Below are 25,912 nucleotides of genomic sequence, written 5' to 3'. Positions count from 1 at the left end.
CTCTCTCTCTCTCTCTCTCTCTCTCTCTCTCTCTCTCTCTCTCTCTCCCTCTCTCTCTCCTCTACTTTCACTCTTTTCGTCTCGTCCTGCCTCACAAAGGCACCGCTCAACTGTACATCCCAGTTCCTTTACAAGAGACAGAGGTCTTGTCAGAAGAGATGTGGTTGAGCCCCAGTCATACGTCTCGTAAATCCTTGTTTCACAGGCAAAATGTGCATCTGTGGTGTTTGTTATGACTGTTTTGCAGTTCAGTCTAAGTCAAATTAATTTGCCCTCTTAATGACAAGCAAATCTTCGTGAATGCCCTTAACACACTCCCTCCTCTCAGGCGTGCCTGTCTGAGAAACCGAAGCGCAACCCTGAATAGCAATCCGATGAGAACAGGCTCGGGTGCAGATGGGTGAGTACGGACCCTTTCTTTAGAGTGGGTGAAAACCCTTCTCTGTTGTACAGGCTGGGACAGAAAGCATATAGGCACACAATCACCTCTCTCTAGTTCACATCTGACCACAGTTCAAGAAAGGGGGAGTGTGTGTGTGCGCGGGCGTGCTGTGGTGGTGTAGTGTGGCTGGGGGGGTTAGCCCTTCATCTTTTGATTGGCACCATATGCCCTCTGCTCCTGCAGCATACATTAGCAACCTCTGACCGCCGTCTTCCCTCCATCTGGTGGCCTCTAACTCACATAAAAAGGACACAGGAAAGAAAGGCAGATCTACATTTCCTTAACAAGGACACAGAGCGTCCTCGGGGCAGAGGAAACAGCATCTGAAAATGGGAAATCCAGACAATCCCAACGACAGAAACATGAAGAATGCTGATAAAAGGTCGGAAAAAATAGAGAATGATTAGAGGATGATACGATGAGAAACAACTTGTTCAAGATAAGCCAGAGATGACTGGCGAAACAGACAGCGAGGAGACAGGGAAGAAGATCTTGGCTGTGTTTGTTTGGCAACAGCAGGGCAAGAAGCCCCAGGGGCATGCTAATGAGAGAAAGGCCTTTCAGCAGTGGGGGGAGAGCCCTGCTGGAGCGGAGCTGGAGTAGGGTCTTCTCACGGATACCAGACCTCAGAGAGGAGGGGGATCAGCAGGGGAGGGGAGCTTCAGGGGTCAGGGAAGTGAACTTAGCGGGGATCCCACAACAACAAATGCCGCACTAATCTTCTAGCTTTTTCATCATCAGCCCTGTAAAACACCAGGAGAACTGACATCCTTGTGATGTGGGGAAGGGAGCCTCCAGCCCATCAGCAGCAGTGATGGTGGTTTGATTTCTACAGCTGATTTCGAGGTAGCTGTGCTTGTGATTTCCCCATTAATCGTAACGAGGAGCTCAAGTGAAGCTTCAAAAGAAAAGCCGTTGATACGCAAGAGTAAATGTGTCACACACTTAACCACAAAGAGGCAGATCCGTATTACCGAGTACACCAAGCCAAGGATCCATCTGAACCCTTTTCTAAATGTGAATAAACAACAAAATGATTGAGTTTGTTGCACACACGCAAAAGGAAATTCAAAACATGTGATCAGGCCTGGTCGAATTGGGTTTTCAGCATAAACATAAGCATCAACATATGCTTTTGATTGGAAAAAAGGAATTAAAATAATGTTTTTTTGGCTGGGATCTTAAGCTAGGGAAAACCAAAGTTAACAAAGTGTTCTTTAACAGAAGAAAAGTCATGCATTGACTGTTGGCTCAGAAATAGAAATTCAGCATGTATAGTTTTGTTACAGTGCTCGTTATCCTGCCTTATCCTCTGAAGGCAAATAATAACTCAATAAAACACTGATTATGAGAGATTTTCATATCCTCAATCTTGGCTTTAACCCCTGTTTCAGTCAGAGACACACATGTCAATGAAAGCCAACTATAGCAAATGGTTGCTGTTTGGTTTTACATAACTACTCAGCTAGTAGCCAAGCAACTGGTGAATGAGCCAGTGATTGTGAAGCATGAATGATCTCAGCTAATGCAATTAACCTAATTCTAGGAATCAAATGTACAATATTACGTCTACTTTGTGTTCAATAGAAATAATTTAAAGTTCTGGCTGACAAATATAACATTCACTCTGCTTTGAGCTCTGTTTTGGTCTCCATCAACTCTTGAGATTAATATCTCGCTCTTCAGTAGTTAGATGTTCAACTCCCTGGGCAGGTAGCACAGTGTGTATTCATTTTTATTTTGCTGGAAACAGCTGCCTGCTGCTGGCAACAGGGTTGATTTTGAGAAGAGAAACTGAACAACACAGTAAATGTAATAACCTTAAATCAAAACAATAAGCTAGAAAAGAAGCTTGAACGTCAGAAATGAATAAAGCAAGGAAGGTATTATACATATAAAGAGCAACAGACTGATTGGAGCTTTACCAAAAACACTGTGACAGACTGAGTGGCTGTGGGAATATTCACGTGAACACAGGAGGCCAAGCCTGAGAGCTGCATGCTCCGCTCCAGTGTCGAGACAGCGCCACTCCCCTACTTGAAGACACAATTTGAATGATGATGAAGCTTATACAAATGGAGGAGGCTTCATTGTGGGTCAACCTTTCACGCTGTGAGACCGGGGGCCCTGAATGCTCCTCAGTGTTCAGTCACCCGTGAAGACCTGCACCCCGCTTGGCTCACAGTGAGGACTGGGTTCTCAGGGATGCAGGCAAGTGCCCAGGCCCCGAGTTCCCCTTACCAGCACATGGCAACGGCCTGAGGAAAGCAGGCTCATCCCACCAGAGCAGAGCAGATGAGGAATATTTTGCTGCTCTCATGGAAAAAAGCTGTAGCATTTCATTTCTTGCAGTGATTTGTGGTATATAACCACATTTGAGACAGAGATTCCTGTAAACCTTGTTTTGGCAATGTGTTGCAGTCAGTGAATTTCCTTCCAATGTACTGTGGTGGTATTACTGTCCTGGATTTAAATGCAGGCCATTTTCATAGGTCAATCTGCTCTGTATGTCTGCCGTCATGTTTGGCGTGCTGAATCTAAGTCATTGATTGGTTTACAAAAGCAGCACACTACCTGCCCATTACACAGATCCATTCACTTGTTTTGTTGACCCATTTTCCTCTGCGAGTCTACAGAATAACAAAACGCATTACAAATTCTGTACAAATTTTGGTCAACAATTCAGTTATGAAATATGATTAGTTATAACAGTCAATACATCAAAATGCATGACTCAAACTCACCCGAGAAGAACAGCTAATTCTTCCATGTAAATCCAACCAACATGAGCCTGAATTGTATTCATATTTTCTAGGAAAAGTCTCTCTCTGCAATGGAACGAAATGAATATGCTAACTGTCCTCGTCCATTACAGCAAAATATGTGGATTGTGAGATGGAAAACCACAGGGGTCTGACTTATAATGATCATTTTGCTTCCCTTTGGCCCTGGCAAGAAGCTATAAACTAAGGGATATCAACATTGTGTGTATAGCCAGAAAAAAAATCTTCCATACACTCAGTGTTGGAGTAGAGTGAAGGTTAAAGGGTATTTGAATCATTATGGTGTCATACTTAAATAAAGGCTTTTCAACCTTTATACTTGAATGAGCGCCTCTGATGTTTGTCTTACATTGGACTGTTTAAAACAAAAAGTCTATGTAATTCAATGCATTCATCTTCTTCCTTGTCGAATCCAGGCACCTACATTACCCACAATGCAACAGTTGAGTCAGCGATTCGGATGTATTATGCTAGAAGCAGCTAATGTAGCCTTGAGATACAGTACACGGTAAGCTCACTGTGTTACTTGTAACTTGTAGTCTTCAGCATCAACCAATGCTGACTCAGGTGAATATCACTTGAGGCAATTTATCAGACTTCACACTCACAGGTCCCTTTGTAGCCACAAAAGACTTCTTACAATTGTTTCCACATATAAAAGTATTCTCCCAAACCCCTGTAAAGATGTGAAGGCATATGCTGAAAAAGCGGTAATCCAGCTCTGCTATTCAATTCCAGCCATTTCTTATAGACACATTTATGTCTTGGCGTTTCTTCCACTGTACAATTTCCAGATGGAATTTTTCTCTCCATTGTAATTACAAGTGTTTGACCAAACAATGCCCAAAGTATCTGACTCAGTACTTCACTAATTGCATGTTTGTGATACTCCATCATGTTAGGTCTGGAAATGGAGCAAAACACTTACTCGAGGATGCCTGGCAGCCATGTTTTTCTTCAAAAAATGACTTCACAATCCTCTCGACTCTGGCACCTCCACAGCCACTGTGGTTTTGGCCAAAGTGTGTTGCAGTGAGCGCCACAGATGCTTCCTATTATCCAGGCTTCCTAGCTTACAGTACCTTGGAAACTGCCACTATGGCGTGTGCCGGACAGAAAACCAATACAATGTCAAAACCTTCACACTAAGAATTTCACAACTTTAATCTGGAGTCAAAAGAGCAAATCAATGCCAGGAAACAGAAACCTGGAAAAGAGTGAAAGATAGAGATAAGGCGTTTTTATAGTACCCCACCACGTCCCATACAGGCCGTATTGCTGCCATTTTAGAGAAAAGTAAAGGTCTGCATAATTGTTTGTTTTTCTCTTTCAGCGTACAGTAAATACTTTAATGATGCCTCCGGTCTGGAAGAGGCTTTTTGCCGTCTTTGTGGTTCTGCCACTCTTACATTATGCAGCCAATGAACCCGCCAAAAGGTACTGCAAGCAAACACCTCTCCATTATCCAGTTGGAATAATGCTAGATAATAACCTCTTGTCTTTTTCAATCTATATTGTGATAATACTTTGCCAAGAAATGGAGGAAATGAAAATACCCAGCAACTCCTGAATAGTTGACTCTAAGAAAAAATAAGGGGTTTAAAAAACGCTTTTATTCCCCAACACGTTCAGCAGTTCCCCCAAAATAGACGAGCTTCAGGAAAGATTATTTGTGAGAGAAAAAAGCATTTACCCCAAAGTATATCTACTTATACTATATCTGGCAGAAACATGGTCTCCTTTTGGTCTCCACAAACTCTTGAGGGAAATATCTGGCTGTTCAGGTGCTACACGTTCCACTATGGTCGCCAGCTAATAGGGATCTTTGTTTGTCGGTCATTTGCTGCTGAAGAGGTAGCGTAGAGCGATTCACTGAAAACAGCTGCAAACCATGAAAACCAAAGCAATGAGCTGAGATGCTATAAAGCAGAACTGCAAAGTCAGGTGTTAAAGTTCTGTGGATTTGTCACGATGAGCAACATCTTCCACATACAAATACTCATGTGGTCCATTGTTAATAGAAGAATATTGATTAAAGCCGCTTTAAAGCTCCTTCATGTACATGTAATTATGGCCCTTTAAGGTGCAGATGTAATTCTAACCTGATTTAATCTGTCTATACTCTCTGTATATCAATCTTTTCTCTGCACAGATTAAGTGCAAACTGCAGCCACTTTGCAGTCATTTTGACACTGAGCACCTTACAAAGCCATTTTAAATGTCTGACGGTCTATTAAACTGCACAGAGTATAAATAAGCCCCCCAGGGACTTCCCTTTGTGGTGTTGATCCTTGAAATACAATATCCATCACTGTAAGCATTTGTTTATTTAGCTCCAGACAAAGGCCACTGAGTTTCCTTTTATAATCCATGAATGACAGGACGGCAGTCACTTTGAATCTTAAGGTAGTTAGCAGGTTATTTGTTTAGTCTTGTACAGATGTGCACATAATGTTATTGATTTATGAATATTCTTTGGGAAATTTAACAACACAAGCATGCTGATATTGAGTGATGATAACATCAAACCTGAATAACCAGCTCCAGTTGAATGTATTTTTGGCATGAGACATTTTATATGGATGTTTGTAAAGAAGATCTAGCATGTTGTGCCAGGAGACCTAGAAATAGTTTGAAAGCAAAATGTTTCTACAGATGTCATTCTTACACTGATTAGGATCTCCACAACTCAAACGTTCTCACACTCCAGGTGCTGAGATGCCAAATAACACAGGGCTCGAGACAGTCTTTCATTTTCCTACTTGTTGCACAGGGCAAAAGCATGTGAACACACACACACACACACACACACACACACAATAGAGACATAATGAAGCACAGAGACATGGGGACATTAGATGAGACTTTCCAGCTAATCTTGGAGTTGCTTCCCATGAACAGCCCCCACCCTCTCTGTCTATCCCAGCTGCTGGGATTTCTTTCTCTGCGTGTCACCCGCCAATCCTATTGTCCTCCGCTTCACGCTGCCAACCTCTCACCCTTGACCCAAGACTTTACCCTTTTCAAACCCTCCTCTTCTCTGTTCCCCCCATCCCTCATTAGAAGGAGTAGAAACCTCCTCCTTTTAGCCCCAGCCAGTGAAACATAGTAGCCACTTGGACTCCACCGTGTCAGGATTCATCGCCAGCACTATGACAACAGAGCAGATGACACGGAGATCACTTTAATGCCATTGTTCCACGAGGCTCTTCTCTCTTGTCTCTAAGCCCTGCGTCCCGCGGATGGATCCTGGAAGGACAGGGAGTCGGCCGCAACCTGAACCTGACACTTCCACCCCTGCAGGGATTTGTTTGTCCTCAGATTCATGATGGAAGCGGTTTAGACGTGGACTAAGTTCTTAACAATAAGTGGCTAATACAGCTCATTGCAAGAGAAAGATAGGAGCTAATCTCTCTAGTGGTTCGTATACTCTGCCCTGGCTGAACTCTGCGAGAGTGGGTCAATCCATTACTTTACTGCTTTAAGTACAGTTTTCCCAACAGAACAGGCGGTAATACCCTTTTGTCCATCATACTGGACACTTTGTAGCATCTACTGTGCAATGAAAAAACCCATTTATGGCACCATCAGATGTGATACAGTCACTACATCATTATTAGTGTCTAAAGATTTACACTCTCACTCTCAGTCTGTGCAAACTTGATGGAACCACCGGTCTGATAATACATCAAAAGAGAGTCATGTTTGTTAAATCATTTTGTATGCAAAAAGAAGTGCTTCAATCTGTGTTTGCAGAACACTTTGGCACTAGAAACTGATTTAAACTCATTTGCATAACCGTGTCATAACTGTCAATGAAGAAATAAAACACTGTTTACTTTGTTTCTTTTAGAAGATGTGCAGCTTTAAGTGTGAAAAGAAACAGGACGAGTCAGTGCCTCAAATTCAAATAACTTTGAAATCAATAAATACAGAAGATGATGTTCTTATATTGTCTTGGAAAATGTTTAGTCTGAACCTGCCTAGCAACAACAAACACAAAGCAACTCTTAATGCTAATACCTCTCTCTCTCTCTCTCTCTCTCTCTCTCTCTCTCTCTCTCTCTCTCAACATGTGTTCAGTTGCAGGAAGCTTGCTCTATACATTCCAGATGCTCCGTTCCTTCACAACATTACTTTCCCATTTTCAGCCGTGGACACCATTGTTACCGTATTGTTTTTCCATAGAGTGGAGGTCAAAAGCTAAGATGACTTATGAGAGCTCTCAGTGGCGTAGCTGTAACGTTCATACTGCTGACTGATCTCTCCTCTGGTCTGCGTGTGGTTTACAGGGTCAACCTGTTTTTCAGACAGAAACATCTGGGATTTCCTCTCCCCTGAAGCCGCTGTTAGCTGGTAAGTTTCTCATTTCCTCTCAAGTGAACCTACAGTGAGTAGGGCTGCACAATTAATTGAAAGAGTCATAATATGGCAAGGTGCAATATGTTGTGCTGAAGGGATTTCCCGGCCTACACATCATATTCTACATCTTTGTTTGGTACAGATCCCCACAAAATCACACCATAATAATTTTAATCTAATTTTCAAGGAACATGACAATAACAATGTGAATATAATCAATCCCTCTAATATAGTAAATCATATTTGCAATATCAGTCAAAATAATTGCAATTACATATTGTTATAAAGTCGTTTAGCCCTAACAGTAAGTGATAAAAAAGCTTGTGTGTATAAATGGTAAAAGTGTAACTCAGTTGAATACACTACATTTTTTCTACAAAACCGTTCAACAATTGAGTCAAATTGAAATCCATCCCCAAAACAGTCTCGCCAAACGCTCTCCCTCAGCTATTGGGTTTCCTTGCAGCTGTTGCTTTCTAAAAGCTCAGCGATCGCAGATTTTCTTCTGCTTGGCAGAAGTGCCCCCTCCTGCATATCAAGACATTCTCTGGAGGACAATAAGCAGACAATAAAATGTCTAACTTAAAAAACTTTTTCTTTGGCAGGAAAATGATTCCTGGCTGGCGACAGAGAGAGTGTGTGTGTGTGTGTGTGTGTGTCAAGTGGCTTCTAACTCTGGTTTCACTGTGTCACATGCAGCACCATCATGTGCATTTCCTGCCACAACTTGGATAAGCAACAAGCTGTGTTGCAGACAAGTCTTCACAAGGTTCGCTTTTATGACAGTATCGTCAAAAAAAACGTCTTTGAATATCTTGAGTAGGATTTCACAAATAATTCTGAATATAGGGGCAAAGAAAAAGTCACAAGGGTTTACATGGGTATTCATTTAAATTCCTGCTTAATTCATCCCATGCATAGCATTTGGTTGCTTCCAAATGGTCTCAGGCTGTCTGGCAGGGCTCTTCATATGGTGAACATTTCTCATTGGTGTGCTGGGGTACCCCAGATGCTTTTGTCTTACGGTTGTTTAGCAGCTGCGTTAAAGCGCAGAGGACAAAGACCTATCTGTAGAGGGTTGAATACACTCAGTGGGCACACAGCCAACAGCTCAATCCTACAGGCTCCCACAGTTGAAAAGCAGACTAATGCATTCTGCTCTCACTCCTCACAGATGATCTTGCAGGGAAATTAGCTGGAGGCCCTATTATTTCTTGTCATTTCACCTAACTGCTTTACCATCTGAACTGTGGTTACATCGAAGTCCTAAATGCACTTTCTCCCAAAATAGGAAGAATTAATACATTGTGTTGAAAGAACCAACCATCTTAGCTGACAGACACACATCCTCACCCCCCTCTCTGATGATAAGAGTGTGGAAAAATATCAACTTTGCATCTTTGACAAATCCAACAGGTGTCTGAAGGGAGATACTGAGCAAGCACCACTTACATCTGAAGGACATTGAGAGGGGATCTTTTAATGACTTCAGAACGGTACTTCCCAAACCAATGGGTGATGTCACAGTGACTACATCCACTTCTTATATAAAGTCTATGGGAGAGGCGATGGTTTCGGATGCTGTTTGCGGATAGGTCAAACAAACACAGGACTTTCGCCGCTGTTCCTGTTCCATGTGAAACTAAAAGTCAATGTTGACGCGTATTGACACGTCAATCATTAGACACATGGTTTATGGGATTCGCTATAGTCACGTCACTCAGAAGTAACTTGAGTACTTAGTCTGAACTCAACTCAATTTAGATAGCACCTATCATGGAGCCCAAAATGCTTCACAGAGCAAATAAAAAAAATAAAAGACAACAATACAATATCATTTTGCAAGACTAAACATTACAACAATACACAATACAATGTTAAAACAGGCTGAAAACCTTTGAGACTTTTTCAGACTTAAAAACTAAGACAATCAATGACTAGGCACCTTAAATAAAAGCCATACTAAAAGTTAACATCAACCACAATATTTTCCTAAACCTAACTATGTGGTTTTGTTGCCTAAACCTAACTTCCTGTGAAGATGGAAATGTACTTTGAAAACAATAGGACACTATCCATGTAACGAGCCTATATTGACACAATGTCTCTGATGCATTCCAAAACTGACGCTAGAGTGACATAGTTTGAAGTTTTGGGCGAGTGACCAATCCTCGGTATTTGACGCACTAGTTCGCATAGCCCCTCTCTGCCGCAGGCATCAATCACACTGTTCAGCCACTCTTAACATTGACTGCATTATGATCCATTTTCTTGTTTACCAAAGACTGGAACAGGAAAATAGGTCATTCGGTGAAAACATTATTGACTATTTAATCAATGTCCCCTGCTCGTGGGATTGGGAGAGAGTGAATCAAGGCAGACGCAGTGTTTTTGGTGCTGTAGCAAATGTGGTCATACAGAGTTGCTGCAATGTGGTTTACAGTAGATGGGAGAAACCCCTGCAGTAGCGCTGAATCCCTGTTGAATGAGTGAGTGAATGTTCGTCAGCTGCAGGGGCTCTTTGCTTTCCCCAATCTATTATTTCCCTCAGACCTTCTGGAACAATCCTCTGACCCTCTGACTGTGAACAAAACACTGATAGATTGCAGCTTCACTAGCAAATATCACCACTGCACTATATGAACATGCACTGATGCCAACATATTGTCAAAATGAAGAAAAAAACATAAATTAGACCGTATTATGCATGTATTTCACACTTTAACCTTGAAAAATGTGGGTGTTTTGCATATAGGGACTATTTTCAGATATTTAAATGCCATCCTGTTTCTACCATGTGGCAGTTTCACTGTGACATCTCTCCAACAAGGACAAACTTGCACACACACACACACACATACACAGAGTTGCCCATGCAACCACTTGCATCCCTTCTGTTCAACTGTGAATAGGCTTTTAGTAGAAGTGACAGCCAAGGCACTTGCTTCAACGAGCATCCCCACTCAGGAACTTCTATTCCTATCATTTCATGTCACAATACTCAATGGCCTTCTTTGTTGTCGGAGGAGTTATTAAGCTCAACAAATTATCATGACTGCTCTGGCAGACCTGCAGGGCTGGAGAGAAACAAAAAAAATGTATAAAGGCAGAGGAGAGCCGTGATGAGAGAGGAAAGGAAACCCAGAGAGAGAGAGGAGGAAATGAAGTGGAGTAGGAAGGAAAGCAGTAGATGAATGAGGTCTTGATTGAACTAGCTGGTTCTCTTTTTTATTTAGAGCTGCAAAGTTGCAAAAAGTACTGTATGGGGCCTCATCTGCTCTATAATTACCAAATAGGCTCGGTGATATCCTATGCCAAATGGAAAGAAGCCCAGAAATCATGTAACTATGACAGTGACTACCTCATTATGGGGGATGTTCAGTATAATTAATTAATGATTGCAAACCAAAGACGAAAAGCAATTTAGGAATTATTGATGGTGACATAAAAATGTGGGGATCAGTCATAAAAAACAAGGTTAGCGCGTACTTTATTTGGACTGAACTCACGGAGGGCATCTTTTTGGAGTAAATAAGAGAATGCTTTGAATCGAACAAACAAACACAAAACAAGAAAGTTCAGTTTCGCTCTTACCCTTTGACCATCTCTGCAGTGACTCATTCTTGCAGACTTGTGGGGTTTTTTTTTCCCTCCTTGTATCTCTTGGAAACAGAAGCATGTGCATGACCTACGACATGCCTCTGAGGACCATTTCGCCATGACTCAACTAAAAGCAGGGGGAATTTATCTGACTCTCTGTTATTGCTCTGCCGTCAGATGACAAGTTGTTGATTCCCAGAGCACAAAAACACCTCCGCCGGCACAGCGTTAGCAGTCATGGGTCTTTCCTCTCTTCAGACTCAGGATGCAGGGTCACAACACATGTGTCCGTGACAGTGATCACTGCTGATGTGTGAGCTAAATAATCGGACACTTTCCAGACATCCTAGTTCAGATGGAGGAGGCGTTCGCGTTAAAGAGCATGAGGCAGCGGACACCTTGGAGACACATGTAAAAATCATTATGAAGGACACTGCCCAACCCCTGTGTTTGTGGATCATTGAAGAACAGAATCGGAAAAAGTCTTCACTATAAATAGAGACTATAACATTTGACATCAGGTTTAAGCCTCTACTTGTACACTAGCAACCCATGTGTCAGTAACTATATATATATATATATATATATATATATATATATATATATATATTACATATACTACAGCAAGATGTTTAATTTAAGACACATTGAAAACTGTCAGCTGTGATTTACTCTCTTTACTTGAAATACTCAAAAACAATGATGTAACACTTGGATCTGGTTTGCATCCAACCTTGATGACCTTTTCCACAAGACCACCAAGCTGAATACAAAACACTCAGACTAGAGGGTTCACGAGTTTCCATAAGGAAAAACAATCTTTCCTTCTTCTTTCTTTTTTTTTTTTTGCGATCAGAATCTGGCTGCAAGAAGAACAGACACACACTGTTCATAGCCGTGTCCATAATTTGCTGTATTTGATTAGTTGAATCTTCTGTCATAAGACAGCTTTAAATGTCAAGCACATAATCAAATTGTATCTGCAAAAGACATAAATCGAAACGATGGCAAATCTTCCACACTGAATGAGACTGAGAGTTTCTAAACTGTTTTCCATTGTGAAAAATAAAATATAAACTTTGCTTATGTTTGATTTCTTATCTAGTTCAGGGGCTACAATCTGCAGCAAAGACAAACGATTAAGCTTTTTATGAAGCGCCATGTCATGCTTTTCTTGGTAAAATCAGCATGATCATCACATGTATTTTTGTCTTCAGGCTCTCTCTTCAGATGTTGGGTTAAGCGATGAAATATCTACGTAGAACTGAAGCCACGATCCTTTCATGTGTGTTTAGTTATCTAGTAACTCTTGGTAACCAAACACTGTTGGGTGAGTAATTGTCACAGGATAAACACCAAGAAGAACCTAACAGGATATTTGTGGAAAACGACTGGCTGTCTCCCTCTGAATCGAGCACAGCGGACTGAGGCCAAGTTATCCTCCCACGTCCCTCACACAGGCCAATGCACTGTTAAACCGTTCGCCGCAAGGACAGAGGAGAATTCCTCTTAAAAACATGTGGCCCCTCTGCGAGGTGAAGGTCACTGTAAAATCAAATCAGACATAGGTTATATAACCTCTGAACGACATCTTCACTTCACAGCTCCACACAAAATCGCCTTCAAGACATCTTGTTTATTTTGGGGCTAAAAGGATTCATGTACACAGTTACTCCATTTTCTGTCTTCAAAGCTATTTCACATGAAACGGCAAATCACAGCAGTACGGTGTCAGTTTCTCTGACCGAACAAAAGGAAACCTCAACAGCAAATAGCAACTCTCCAAATGAACCTACTCCTGCCCACAACAACAGGCTACTTCTCCTGAAAAGAGTCATGGAGAATCTTTGAATAAAAATATTGGGAGCTTTAGCAAGTGGACATGCACAAAGGTTGATTGCCGTGCAGAGTAATATCCTCCGCGAGACAGTGAAAGAGGGTCTGTCGGGAATTAGTTCACAGGGCATCCGCTCTGAAACTTGCAATGCTGTGAACTTCTCTCTCTACATTAAGAGCCACTGAAGTCGTACAAAGGAGCAGCTCCAAATTAGAAGCACAAAGACGCCTCTGTGAGAGCTTCAGAGCGAATTAATGAGCATTGATACACATTTGCACACAGCGTTCTTCGCTGGCCTCAGCTGCACCGTGGCAAACAACACAGGCCAATAAATGCTGACCAAAAACCAACACAAAAATCTCAAAATGGTAAAATTACAATAATTGGATCCAATCTGAGTCATTTTTTTTTACTATAAACCATCTACCCCAGAGCAGGATGAGTGTTTTTCATGTCAACTATCCCATCTGGTCCATAGTTTATCACTCTTTCAAAGACTTAAAGTTAGCGAGAAGTTAAACATCCATAGCATCAGCGCCTCAATCCTCCCATGCACCCCCCTCCCCTCCCCATCTTGGGAGCACAGATGGTAAACACTTGGGACTGTTTTTAAAGATGAGACAGTCCCAGCTCAGCCCTTCACAGAGCAATTACAAGTTCTGGCATAACACATAGCATGCAGGCTTCAGCTATGGAGCGTCTGACTAACACAATATGTTGCCCGTTAGGTTTTTTTTCCAGTAACTATTAGTCATTCATTACCGGCAGAAGATGCTGTGCAGTTTGGTTTAGGAAATACCTTTACATGACAATCGTTATCAAACACAGCACCATGATCAATCACTGCTGACCAATAATGATCATAAAGAGAAGTCAGGTTTTCATCAAATAGCTCATCTCAATAGTTCAGCACTGAGGTCCTATTGAAAGCAACAGTGAGAGAGACAGTAGAGGCAGCATGTTGATCTGGATTTAACACCTCCGCAGACTCGCATAGAGTTGACTGCAGGAATCCAGCTGGACTTAATCTCTCTAATCGCTTTCCTCAAGTTGCTTCAGCAGGCTGTTCTAATGCCGGTTCTCGTGAATCCGGGTCAGGTAAACAGCCTATCTCTGCAGCAGCAGAAGGAGCTGAGTGAACGTTAAAAAAAAAAAAAAAAATCGGCTTTCCCAGAAAGTTTGCGCGACAGTAACAAAGTATGAGCCATATGCTGTCATCATGAAAAAAACAAAAAAAACGGCGATATTTATATCCGTCTTCTACTAAAGGCCACTGGAGCATATATAGGTAAGAACAACAAAACAAACGTACCCATTGTTGTTAGTTTCCCAAAGTGTCCGAAGTGAAGCGATCAGCTGAAAGTTGAGCCCCAGCTACACTGATGCTGCGTCCTGGGATGCACACTGGCCGCCTGGCTGCTCAAACACTCAACGCCGCGCGTCCCTTTGGAGACAGCCTGGCTGACGTCACCGCGGAGGGGGATTACTGATGGGAGGACGCCCCCCCATCTTCTCAGCCCTCCTCAGGAAGTTTCGCTGGTCATCAACTCATCATCAGCCGCTTACAAAGTCCCCCATAGACACACGAGAGATAACGTTTATCATGTTCAGCAAGCCAATCAAATAAACGGATTTCAATCAAGATTATTATTGTTGCTTCTTTATACTATTGTTCTTTACAAAAAGCAAGCCAATGTGGAGGATTAAGTGTTATCAGGTCAGTTGTGTCAACCTGACAGCAGACAGATATGGGATGTTATCGCAGGTCATGAGACCACCAATTAAACTGCAGAGTCAGGGATTATTCTAACACTGGTTTGTGCATCTCATGTACCATTACACCTCAGTCAGAGAGTATTTGTTTATCACAAAAATAAATGACCAAGAATGTTAAACAACACACTGCTTTTCTGAAGGAATATTTCACAATCTTTCTAACCATCTGGATAAAAAAAAACATCCAATGTATGATAACATTTTTTGTTGTGACTACATTTTCTAGTGGAAGTTCTGTGACTTGAATGAAGTAATAAGTTAGATGCCCACACTGACAATAGTTCTGCTGACCTCTTGTGAGTAAAAAAAAAAGTCTGATTTTTAACTTGAATTAACATATTAATTATTATTACATAATAATGTAAATACACATGTAGATAGTTACTGTTATCCCATCCCCAAAACATCCCATTCCAACTCCCCTTCTACCAATTCCAATTTTCATTTCGATACATATATGCATGCAATCATGCATGTATTAGTTCACCCATTATAATCTACACTCGCACATGCATGTAGAGTCACAGTGTTAGTGGGAAAACAAAACAGAAGTATTCTTATTTTCATATGCCCTTCATGCATACCCACATGTTCATGGATAAATAAGGTGTCTAATTTTAAAGATATGTCTCATCTCTGGCATTACGTATGTGGACTGGGATGAATTGCAGTCTTTAACAAAAATGAGGCCTTAACAGAAACAATGCCAATCTCCATCAATCCAGTGTACTGGTATCCGGTATCCAAGGAGTTCTGAGCACCCCCTAATCCAATTCAGTCTTTTCACTGGTGGCCAAGTGGCAACTCTCAATGGGTTGTTTCATGGCCAAACAGGGCATCTGCCAAACATGGCATACACAAAAGCCCCCGAAAGGCAAATATTTAACTGGTCAACTTCAGCGTTGCAAAGACAATATCACTATTTTTTCCCTAAAAACGTTTTTTATTCTTAATCCACCATGCACATTTATTCATTAGTTTTTTGTTTGCCTTCAATGGTTTTGGTTCGTGATGCAGCATAAGAGTCAGCTAACTTTTCTTTTTTCTGTAAATCTGCTTCTGTGAATGTCCAACAATACAGATCTGCAATTCCTGCACATATATTCTCCGAACATATTGTGACCTGAATCTCTGAAAGGTCAACATGACAACCATGACAAAGAAGTATTAGTCATTTATAATAAACATGTTTTATCCGTGTATATATCATAGCTCTTGTGCCAGGACTGCATGTGTTCAACAAACTGTAGGTCTGTGTACACAAGCTGCATGTCAGTGTGAGAGAATGGAGGACCTGCATGGGAACATTCCAGCACTGTGCTGGCTGTTACAGCAGGCACGGCAGCTGGCAGACAGCAGGCATGCAACTGTTAATAGGGTGGACCATGGCAAAACAAAACACATCAGACAAAGCCTTTTCATCTGACATTACACAGTACATATGGCCATGTAACCTTTAGACCAATACGCCCAGCGCATGACGTTTTAATTAATTGGGGGATGCTGTAAACTGCAGAAAACCTTCAATGTTGCTTCGGACATTGGTTATTTTGTTGTGATTCAGACTTAGCTATCAGAGCAAAGATTAAATACAACAACGTCCTTGTCAGTGAGTAGCTATGGTGTTTGTGTTTCTCACAATTAAAACTATATGCCATCTAGTACATCAGTAATTACTCTCAGAACCCATCAGCTCTGATGATGGATAAGCCTCTGGGCGCAAAGGGGCTACATTTCTGGGCCCTGATAGGAGATAGCTGGGCCAAGACTTCTTTTTCTGTGCTGCTCATTGCTTACAGTCCGATTAACAATTTGAGATGCGAGTGTGAGTTTTGAGACGACGTGTATAACCGGATTGTTTCACACAAGTAGCCAGTTTACAAGGTATTTTCAAACCAATAAAAAGGTAAATCATCGTGAGACGATAGTCGGTATGTTCCTAGGTTGAATTTCAGCCAATGCGTTACACCTCTTTTGCTCTCCATAAGGAGTTTACCAAAGCCTGCTCGACCCTGATTGGTCAATAATACTACACAGTCTACTAACAGAAACCAAAATGCTTGGAATGCCAAAATCTTGTCCTGTGGTCTTCATATGATAGCATAATCTGTTTATAGAGATGAAAATCAGTAATTAATAAGTGAAATAAAAACAATCCAAATGTCCATTTAGCTACTGATTCAGACCTTTGACAAAGCTGTGTGTCAGCACAATGATTTACTGTTTGTTTGATTGGTGCAAACTAATACCTGAAATATCTCATATGGGCAAAGTATGTGATACAGTAATACTGTAGACAAAGCATTGAAGACCGAGCATATCTTGAAGCAATTTAGTTTTCTCTAATTCATGTTGTGTTTCTAATTGAGAAATAAGCACAGTCAGACAGAGATGATTGCAATGGAGGTAAAAATTGAGCGAATCCTGCAGCGTCTAATTGCTAGTAAAGAAAAGCTGTGGAAGTGCTGCACCCAACACAACAGCCTCCATGGTTACAACCCACTGAGAAAATGGCAGACACCGGGAATGGGCTCAAAATGAGAGTCGCTTTAAAATGTGCTCAGAGTGAAGCTGGCGTCAGATCGAATGTTGCATGACTTGGTTGGACAATTCTGCCTTGCAAAGCGCTCCTTAATGTGTCGGTTCATAATTGTTATGCGCTCATATTAGTGATGACATAGCACAAAAGACTTTCAAAATAGCATTACATCATATCTTATATATCTTATTATGCAGAATGTGTGCTAAAGATAATTCAATTGATTACTTCAGTTCTTCCCGATAACTTTCTTAGGGTAAACAGATGTTACGAAATGTGTCAGCAAACACCCAGTTGCTGCACACGTTGCCTGAAAAGGCTCAATGAGGTTGGTGCAAACTCCTTCCAGCTCAAATGTTTTGAGATTGAATCTGTGTTTTACTGTTTTCCCAGAAAAGCCATTCTTGTTTATGTTGTACATCTACAGTATACTTCTTCTGCCTTCATTCTTTGTCACAGAGACATTCGTCACTTTGTTGGTTATTGATGAAGACTGGCTGCAACTGATGATTGTATTCTCTGTGAAAGAATCAATTCAGTGTCGTGTTGTCTGGTGAAAACGGTATATCTCCGACGTTGCTGACTTTGATGTTTCAAGATGGTTCGAGAAAATTCCCTCAAACTCATAAGACCTTCTCAAAACCGAGCAAATAATGTAAAAAATGTGTAGACACATTGTTCATTTGAACATGCAGTAAGCACAACTCAACAGAAAATGAGGAAAAGTGTAAATAACCACAGCGTATATTGTAAAATCAAATTCTTTTGAATTTAGGAAATACAACTCCTCCTGAGACTTTGACCTTGTGGTGAAGTAAAAAAACAAAAGTGTGGTTAAATGTGGATCTACGTGGGAAATAATGTTTCATTGCCATCTCAGGGGAAAATGCTGAGGAAATATATTGTTTACCCACAAAAGTCTTTCAAAAGCTTCCAATCTTGTCAACTTCCCTATAAAACTAAATCCTGCTAACAAGTTGAAAACATATGCCACTTAGGGACAAAGTATGCTTGAATATTTTATCAAATGTTTTTCTGGATTAATCTCCAACCTGACAGGGGATCTCTGATTCTGTCAACTTTAATTGGATCTTTAAGTTGGCCTCTGACTAAGCATGCTCTCGATCGAGTTTAACAAAATAACTGTCATGTCTTGGAAGGGTTTTATAGGCATGTCAGTCTCTGCTGGAGGTTCTGCAAACACAACGCATCACCAGTGCCTATGAGTCAGTGGTGAAGTGGTGGTGACTGACTCCAGCAGGTCAAGGGGAGTGATGAACATGTATGCAGCGCTGAGCTCATATAATTTATCACCCCTCCCCAAGGCCCCAGACAAAGGGCAGTCACAAAACAGCTCCATGCACAGCTGGGGGCTGGGCAGGAAGTTGCATACAGACGAGTTATCTCCTCAAGCCCACGTGTAAGAAGACAGTGTAAAAAGAATAATAACTTGCGTTACTGTTAGATCCCTGTGGATAGACATGCTCACAGTGTGAAATGAGCGAGAAAACAGAGTTCAGCTGTGGTGTAACAACCACAGACTGTAAGGCAACAGTGCTACAAATTGTGTTGCATCTGCTGCCCTGGGTTTCTGGCGGTGTTGAGAGTGAAACGAGTTGGGAGTGGCCAGATTTCGGAGGACTCAACAGACAGACTTAACTCTGGGAATGGAAAAACATACAAGGGCAACTATGCACACCCTTGTCACTCTGCCTCCAGATAATTGGATCACTGCAACTCCGATCCTCTCCGGTATACAGCACACATCCTGACAATACCATCAGCTGTGTGTTGAATATTCAGATATGAAACATTCCTGTACAACAAGGAATATGGACACTGGATCAGAGTTAATCTTGACTGCATACTTCCTGAAGCAAAAAAATTTTGAGTACCATTAATGAATCTGTATTGGCTTGATGTGCAGTGTTTATATGGGCTTGTTGACCCGGCTGCAATTAATCACACCACTGTTACTTTATAGTGTAGTTTGTCCCCAAATGTTCTTGAATGTTGTTATTTTAATTCTGTTCTTATTTTAGTTTTTGTGCGTCCTAATATTTATTCATGATACTTTCTATCTGTATTCATTTCTGTTCTTGGACTGCTGCAAAAGTCCAATATCGCTGTTGGATTTATCTTCATTTTGCCCGAATACTGTTGTAAACTATTCCTCCACCACTGCCTTCGTTTGTGTCTATTTACCACTATAATAAATGTGGTATATGAGGATATCTTTGTTGGAAAATAACTATTTTACTTTATTGTTACACTAACTGAACTAATGGCAATAATTGAAACACTAGTTTATACTGTGCTGCCATCCAGTGGACTGTTTTATGGCCTCAAGGTGCTCAGTACAAAAACACTGAACAAAACACATTTTCTTAATTGTTCTTCTAACACAAAAAACTTCAAATATATTCATTTAACTATCCTGATTACACAGTTACACAGAGTTCTGATACACAGAACTCTCAATCAAGGAAGATTAAATTGTTTTTCCTGAATAAACTTTTACCTGTCTGTCCGTCCATCTGTCTGTATGTCTGTCTGTCTAACTGCTGCATTTGATGGAAGCACATCTGCTGCTGAACTGATTTGAATTATTAAACAATTCACTTTCTTAGGCGTGATTACTTTATTTTTGTGTTTCGCATCTGTAAATGAAAATGTGAGAATTTTCCTCACTCATCATTCAAAAGATGTGTTCTTACTGTAAAAGGATTTAGGCTACATACTATACCATTCCCAAAAGTTAATTATGTCAAATTGAATATTGGTACCATTTAACTTTTAAAGTCATAGCGTCCATTTGCTGGCTGATTACTCCTCACCAGCCTTGACGATAATTCCCCTGCCGTGTCTTTCCCCAAACAGAATATCAACAGTAATTAGAGATAAATGGATGATGTTTCAGTGTGTTTTTTACTTCAACAAACAGGACACGATTTCTCCGAGAACTCATTCGTGGTCTGAGTCGCACATTAATACACCGTGAGCTCCTTGCATTGTTTCAAGTGATTACTAATTTGTCAAAATGGATTTTATCTACATGGCCTCCCTGGTGGTGCTGTCAAAGCTCTTGCTCTTTGCTTGGAAGGACCAAAGGAGGTGAATGGCAGGGTTTGCCACATGTATGTCCGTGTGACATAGACAAACCTATTACATTGGAAAGCACTTCTTCTTCTATATGATCACATTAAACTATATTTTGCCACACATCTCTGCAATTTTGGAATAACATGCTGTCTATGTTGCTGTCTCTGTTCCTCCTCTGTATCAGGGGAAACTGGGATTTTTATATTGTGAACATAATGGGAGACGACTGTCTTATTCAGACCTGGTAATAGCAGTCATTCATTATCATTTTCAATTATTTTGCCAATGGCTCAATGAGGCTTGTGAATGCTGCGCTGATATTGTCCGGCACATTGGATCATTTTGACCCAAATTTCTTTGATTTAGAAATGGCAATTTAGGACGGGGAATATCAAAAGGAGTAAATAATCGAATTTTGCTTCTCATGCTCCCCTCGTTTCTTTTGCAGCATACAATGGCTTTTCGGGTATGATTAAATATTGGTTTATTTTCCACTCAGGACCCACTGTACAAAGAATAAAGGACATGGCTGGGCTCTAATCACTGACAGAGGCCGTAGAGTGCCATTATTTTCTGTTTCATTAGACCCATCAGACTGCCAGCGGGTTACAGGTTCATCACTGAGCCTCATTCACATTGATCCACTCAGTGCAGCGACAGAATGAAGAATTCAAACTTAAGATGTAGACACAAGTTCTCTATTAAGTAAAAACTGTGGTGACATCCATCACCTGTGCTCTAATTTGCTTAATTTCACTACATTAACACTTGGCAGCTAATGGTTGTTGGCGTGGTGTTTCAGCGGTACTCCATACACTCAATCAACATCCCCTTGATGAAGCTGTACATGTTCTCAGAGCTTTGAAGGAAAAAGACTGTTTTTAGGTCAGCGTTGTAAAACCTTCTGTGCAGCCGTTTTAGGACCACATAAGCCGCAGAGGGGAGATGAACTGCTCTCATGCAAAGCTTCTCTCACGACACCATCGGTTGCACTGTGATCAGGTTCTTTGTGTCCTCCCAACAGCTGAGTCTTCGGCCATAACCCTGGAAGACATGTGACACATGTGTTCGGCTCCTGGTTTGAACCTCTCTCATACAACAATAAAGATCTCCAAAATGATTGGAATACTTGGTATGATCATTTTGTGTTGAATATGTTTCAAAAATAATAATAAAAATGCCGAAAAATACATCGCCTGCTCCCTAATTAAAAAGAATCCAGAAACTATAATTGTGCAATATTGCTTGCACATGAATCAATCTGCACAGTGAAGTAACAATAAGTCAAACACATTTTTGAGTGCCTTCTAAAACCAAACAAAATATCTTACGCTTAAACAAAGTGAGCGTCAAATTATCTATGCTAGAAATTGAATAAAATGCTTGTTTAAAATCGTTTATTATGTGACTTCTTGGATTGCTGTTTTAAAAGCATGTCTGACCATGTCTTCTTCTTCTTCTTGCCCTGCTTAAGACTATTGACTGATCCTAAATGAAACTGTGTGGCTGATTGTTTCTTTCCTGCTTGATGAGAACAGCTGCTCCAGATCAATATATCCGTGTGTAGAGTAAAATCTAATTGGAAATTGTTGCCCATTTGTGACTGCACTCAGACACACACATGCAGACCTGCCGACTGGCTGGCAGGCAGAGCCACAGTGTGCTTTTGACCAAACCAGATAAGAGTAATTTGTTATCTGCCACATAATGAGAAATCAAACAGATTCCTCCGCTTATGTGGATCCCTCCATCCCGAATATATTGGCTGCGTTTAATTGTGTTCACCATGCTGAAACCCTCTCAGCTTTTGAGGTTTCATTCGTCATCAGAGAAATACAGCTGCTCCAATCCGCTTATCGATGTGTGTCTCGGTGATGTTTCCATGGGAACTGTGTTTACTGCCCCCACAGTGTTCTAAAAATGGTTCCAAAGTGATAACGGTGCCAGACGAGTGGAAGCAGCGCAAAGATGTGCCAGACAATGACAATGATTGACATTGTAACAAGTGACATTTTAATGTGTTTTAGCCATCACCGATGTTCTTTATACAGTGTTGAAACAAATTAAATGTATAAAGCTGATTATTTATAGTATTGAGGAAAATGTTGAATTAAAAATATCTCTCCCCCCCCCACACACTTCTCTCTCTATGTCTCTCTTTTTTTCCCCTTCCAACTGCTCTTCATAAGTCTTGCTGGCTGCTCCAGAGAGGTGCTGAATATGTTGAATTGATGAGCACAATTTAGATAGAGAGGCAAATTAGAAATTGAAGTTGACCTTGTGGCCGTCCTCAGTGGGAAGTCCAAATAGTGGAATTAAAAAGGCTAACTAATGTCATAATTTTTCTTTCTTCTTCTAATAATATGGGTTTTTGTTGGCGCAAACCTGAACACCTCGAGATATTTCCTTTTGAGCCTCGAGAAGATATTTTTGTGAGTCTGATTATACTGTGTCTGTTTCCACAGCTGCGACAGCACCGTCCTGCCATCAACCTCCTGCTTATTCTCCATCAGCGCTTTCACTTGACGGTGAAGGACGTCACTGAACATGTCAAGCTAAATTGCTTTTTTCAAAGAACGCACACATAAACAAATCATTTGTATCCACAATTATCCATACATAGTCTGTTGTATTGTATCTAATTCTCTATAGCATATCATCAACGCAGTTTTTATTCACTCTGTGAATGCCGTAAGATGTCTTTTGAAGAAGACAATTATCAGCCGTCTTAGATGGAGGAGATGGTTACTGCACTGTTCCCATGGCAATCAGCTTAGAGGAAATAACTTTGCATTCATCAAGTTGAAAGTAGGATTTTTCTATCACTGGGGAAAAGTTGGGTTTCAGTAAAGCTCTGATATCTTGTCATATCATTTCAATGTGATCAGTAGAAGCAACATTTTGTTTCTATTGAACTAAAATTCAAATCAGATTATCTTGATCTTGATATCTTCTGCTTTCTTTTGCATGCTTCTTGATAATGAAATGTATCGGTGAAGAAGGCACAGTTTTCCAGTTTTCCAGTTTTCCGAATCAAAAATCTGCTGAACACATAAATATCATTGCAGCAGCAAACACCTTATTTGCAATGTTAAGATATAGTGGAGTAACGTCTGCCTGAGCCGAGAATAAGCCACTCTCCCTCTGTGTGTGTTGTAATCTGAGCTCCTCCAAGTTAACGTAGACGGGCCCGGCCTCGCGTCAATCCTAGTGCATGTTAGCGCATGTGAGCATGCTTCACTGGCGTTATCTCATGAGCCGGTTACAGCTGATAACCCCGTCCCAACCCACGGCATCCTTGAAGTGTAGTGCCCACATTTGATTTGTTACAAAGAACGACTGCTGGCAAATTAAAGAATACTGTCTCTGGCCATTCAACACTATATGATAACATAATCTATCCAAATTCATGTGATTTATTATTGTGGACGAATGAAATAAAAGGCTGCCATATATCTTATTAAATTATTCATGAGTTCAGACCACTAACTGGTCAGAGAGTGAATTCAGTCGACCTTTGATTTAATGAAATTGGAGCTGTTCCAACGACGCATAAGAGAAGCTGTCAGGTATCTTCTCTGGAGGATCTGAAAGCTAGTCACCATGTCCACCAACCAACCAGAAGCAAAGACACAGTATTCCAAAATGACATCTGCACCATTTTACTGTAATTTACATGAGACTCTGATGAAGTGACTGCATCAAAATGTCCTCTCTCTCTCGATCATTCAAAACTTAGTAGCTTTTGTTATGTAGCAACTTCCAAGATGTCATAATGCGCAGATTTGTTATTGTTTTGAATTGCTTCATTAATTGTTTATCAATTAATAAATGAATGAATACATTATACTTTGTGGATCAGTTACAAACCATTAATAGGAAAATACTTGCAAGTCATATTTGGATTTTAGTTATATTACTAACCATTAATAAAGCCAATAGCTACAACCCATTAACAGAGCATATTAGTAGCACAGCATTTTATTCACCCTAAAATGTTTAGGGTCTCATACATTTAAAGATAAGATAGCAATGTTATTTTGTCTGTATTGCACATTGCACATTCAAAGTTTGGAGATAACAAAATAAATGCCAAACTAGTCTTCATGGAAAACAATGTCAGTTGTGAAAGAAAATTTCAGAGTAAATATAGTTTTGGTACAGCTGTGAATGGAGTAAACCTTCAGCTCTTTCTGACAGTTTAAAGCAAGACAAACATGATGAATAGGAGAAGACATCTGACAAGTGTCCATTGAAGAAGACACTGATGCTTGATAATAGAGAACAGTGTGTCTTTGGGCTGCCAGTAATCCTTTGCTTCTTTACTTCAGGAGACCAAACCAATTGCATTGGTTTACCTCCAAGTGGTATTTAAGTTGAAAAGCACTACTGGGACAGAAAACAACACAGACAGTATAGTACAATGTACTGCTCACGTCTATAGAACTGGATTTATTTTGAGTGTGACAGTCTGTCATCTTGAATGTGTTCATCCATCTGACAGGCTGCCTGCTAATCACATTTATGAAGCCACGTTTTTTGCAAGCATGCCATGTCTTGTGCTGAGCCTTTAATTGTACACCTGCACATGCTCCCCTATATGACAACAATTCCCTGTTTCTTCTGACAGACCTGGTGAGATGTTGCAACCAACCACATTTGACAGAATTCCCTGCCAGCCCACAGTTTCAAAATGTTCCCATTGGGGTGGAATACCAACACACATATTCAACACAAGAGTCTGCATTTAAGAGATTATAGTTTCTCCATACATGGCTAAAAGAGCTGCTGCTCTGTGTCCCCCTAATGGATAATTGCTCCCACAACATACATCTAAGCTCCATTGAAAGGAAAACATTTTTTTTGTCAACCAGTTCAGCAATTGAAATTGCATTCTATCTTCAATCTATTCTTGCATCACTTTGACAGCTGCACAGCTCCAGCGAGAAAACTCTCAGTGAGACAAGCCTGCAAGCTAGAAATAGATAAATTGTGAGCCAGTGTCAACATGGAGCAGGCATTGGCCAGGGAAAAGTATGTGTCTGTGTGCTGTTTAGGGTTTGGGTGACTGCACAGAAGCTGGAACTCACGGGAGACACCCTGACATGCAGATCTGAGTGAAAACATAATGGATTTGCCGTCGCTTGAAAGAGAATCGCTTATCAAAGTGAATGTGGTCTTAAGCGATGGATAGGATGTCTACATGCTGTAAAAGCGATGTTGCAATTTTTTCATCTGTTCGGATGTGCAGAGACGAGCATGTGCGGGGGTCTAGACTGAGGATCAGCGGGTTTTCAGTGCTCAGTGATGGAGAAAGGCTCTGTGGCTGTCAGGTTGCTCCCACTGATGAACGGAAGCTATGATTGACAGATGAGTCTTAGTGAGGACCAGCGCCCGCTCTCTTCACTTGGCTAGAGGGATATCATGACCTAAGGAGCAGCCCCCCCCCCCCCCCCCCCCACCCCCCCCCC

The 25,912-nt window shown here is 41.0% G+C and overlaps 1 protein-coding gene and 1 long non-coding RNA gene across 2 annotated transcripts in view; both read right to left on the bottom strand.

Moving 5' to 3' along the window:
- The window catches only part of gpm6bb (glycoprotein M6Bb), a 28,511-nt gene extending 14,057 nt beyond the window's left edge, over positions 1-14,454 (bottom strand). The window contains exon 1 of the mRNA XM_031869345.1: positions 14,337-14,454. Within this exon, the coding sequence (XP_031725205.1) occupies positions 14,337-14,340 (4 nt within the window). The 5' untranslated portion in view covers positions 14,341-14,454. The remainder of the gene's footprint in view (positions 1-14,336) is intronic.
- On the bottom strand, positions 1,607-14,328 carry LOC116395446 (uncharacterized). The gene is made up of 2 exons (XR_004213513.1): positions 13,824-14,328; positions 1,607-11,585 (listed from the first exon to the last, which is right to left on the bottom strand). It is a non-coding gene; the product is annotated as an uncharacterized LOC116395446 (long non-coding RNA).
- Positions 14,455-25,912: the final 11,458 nt, after the last annotated feature.

This window comes from Anarrhichthys ocellatus, unplaced genomic scaffold, assembly GCF_004355925.1.
Source record: "Anarrhichthys ocellatus isolate YVR2014 unplaced genomic scaffold, GSC_Weel_1.0 scaffold47, whole genome shotgun sequence".
In the NCBI taxonomy this organism is placed as follows: domain Eukaryota; kingdom Metazoa; phylum Chordata; class Actinopteri; order Perciformes; family Anarhichadidae; genus Anarrhichthys; species Anarrhichthys ocellatus.
Note: the sequence above shows the minus strand (reverse complement) of the source record. Positions and strands in the feature narration are given on the sequence as shown.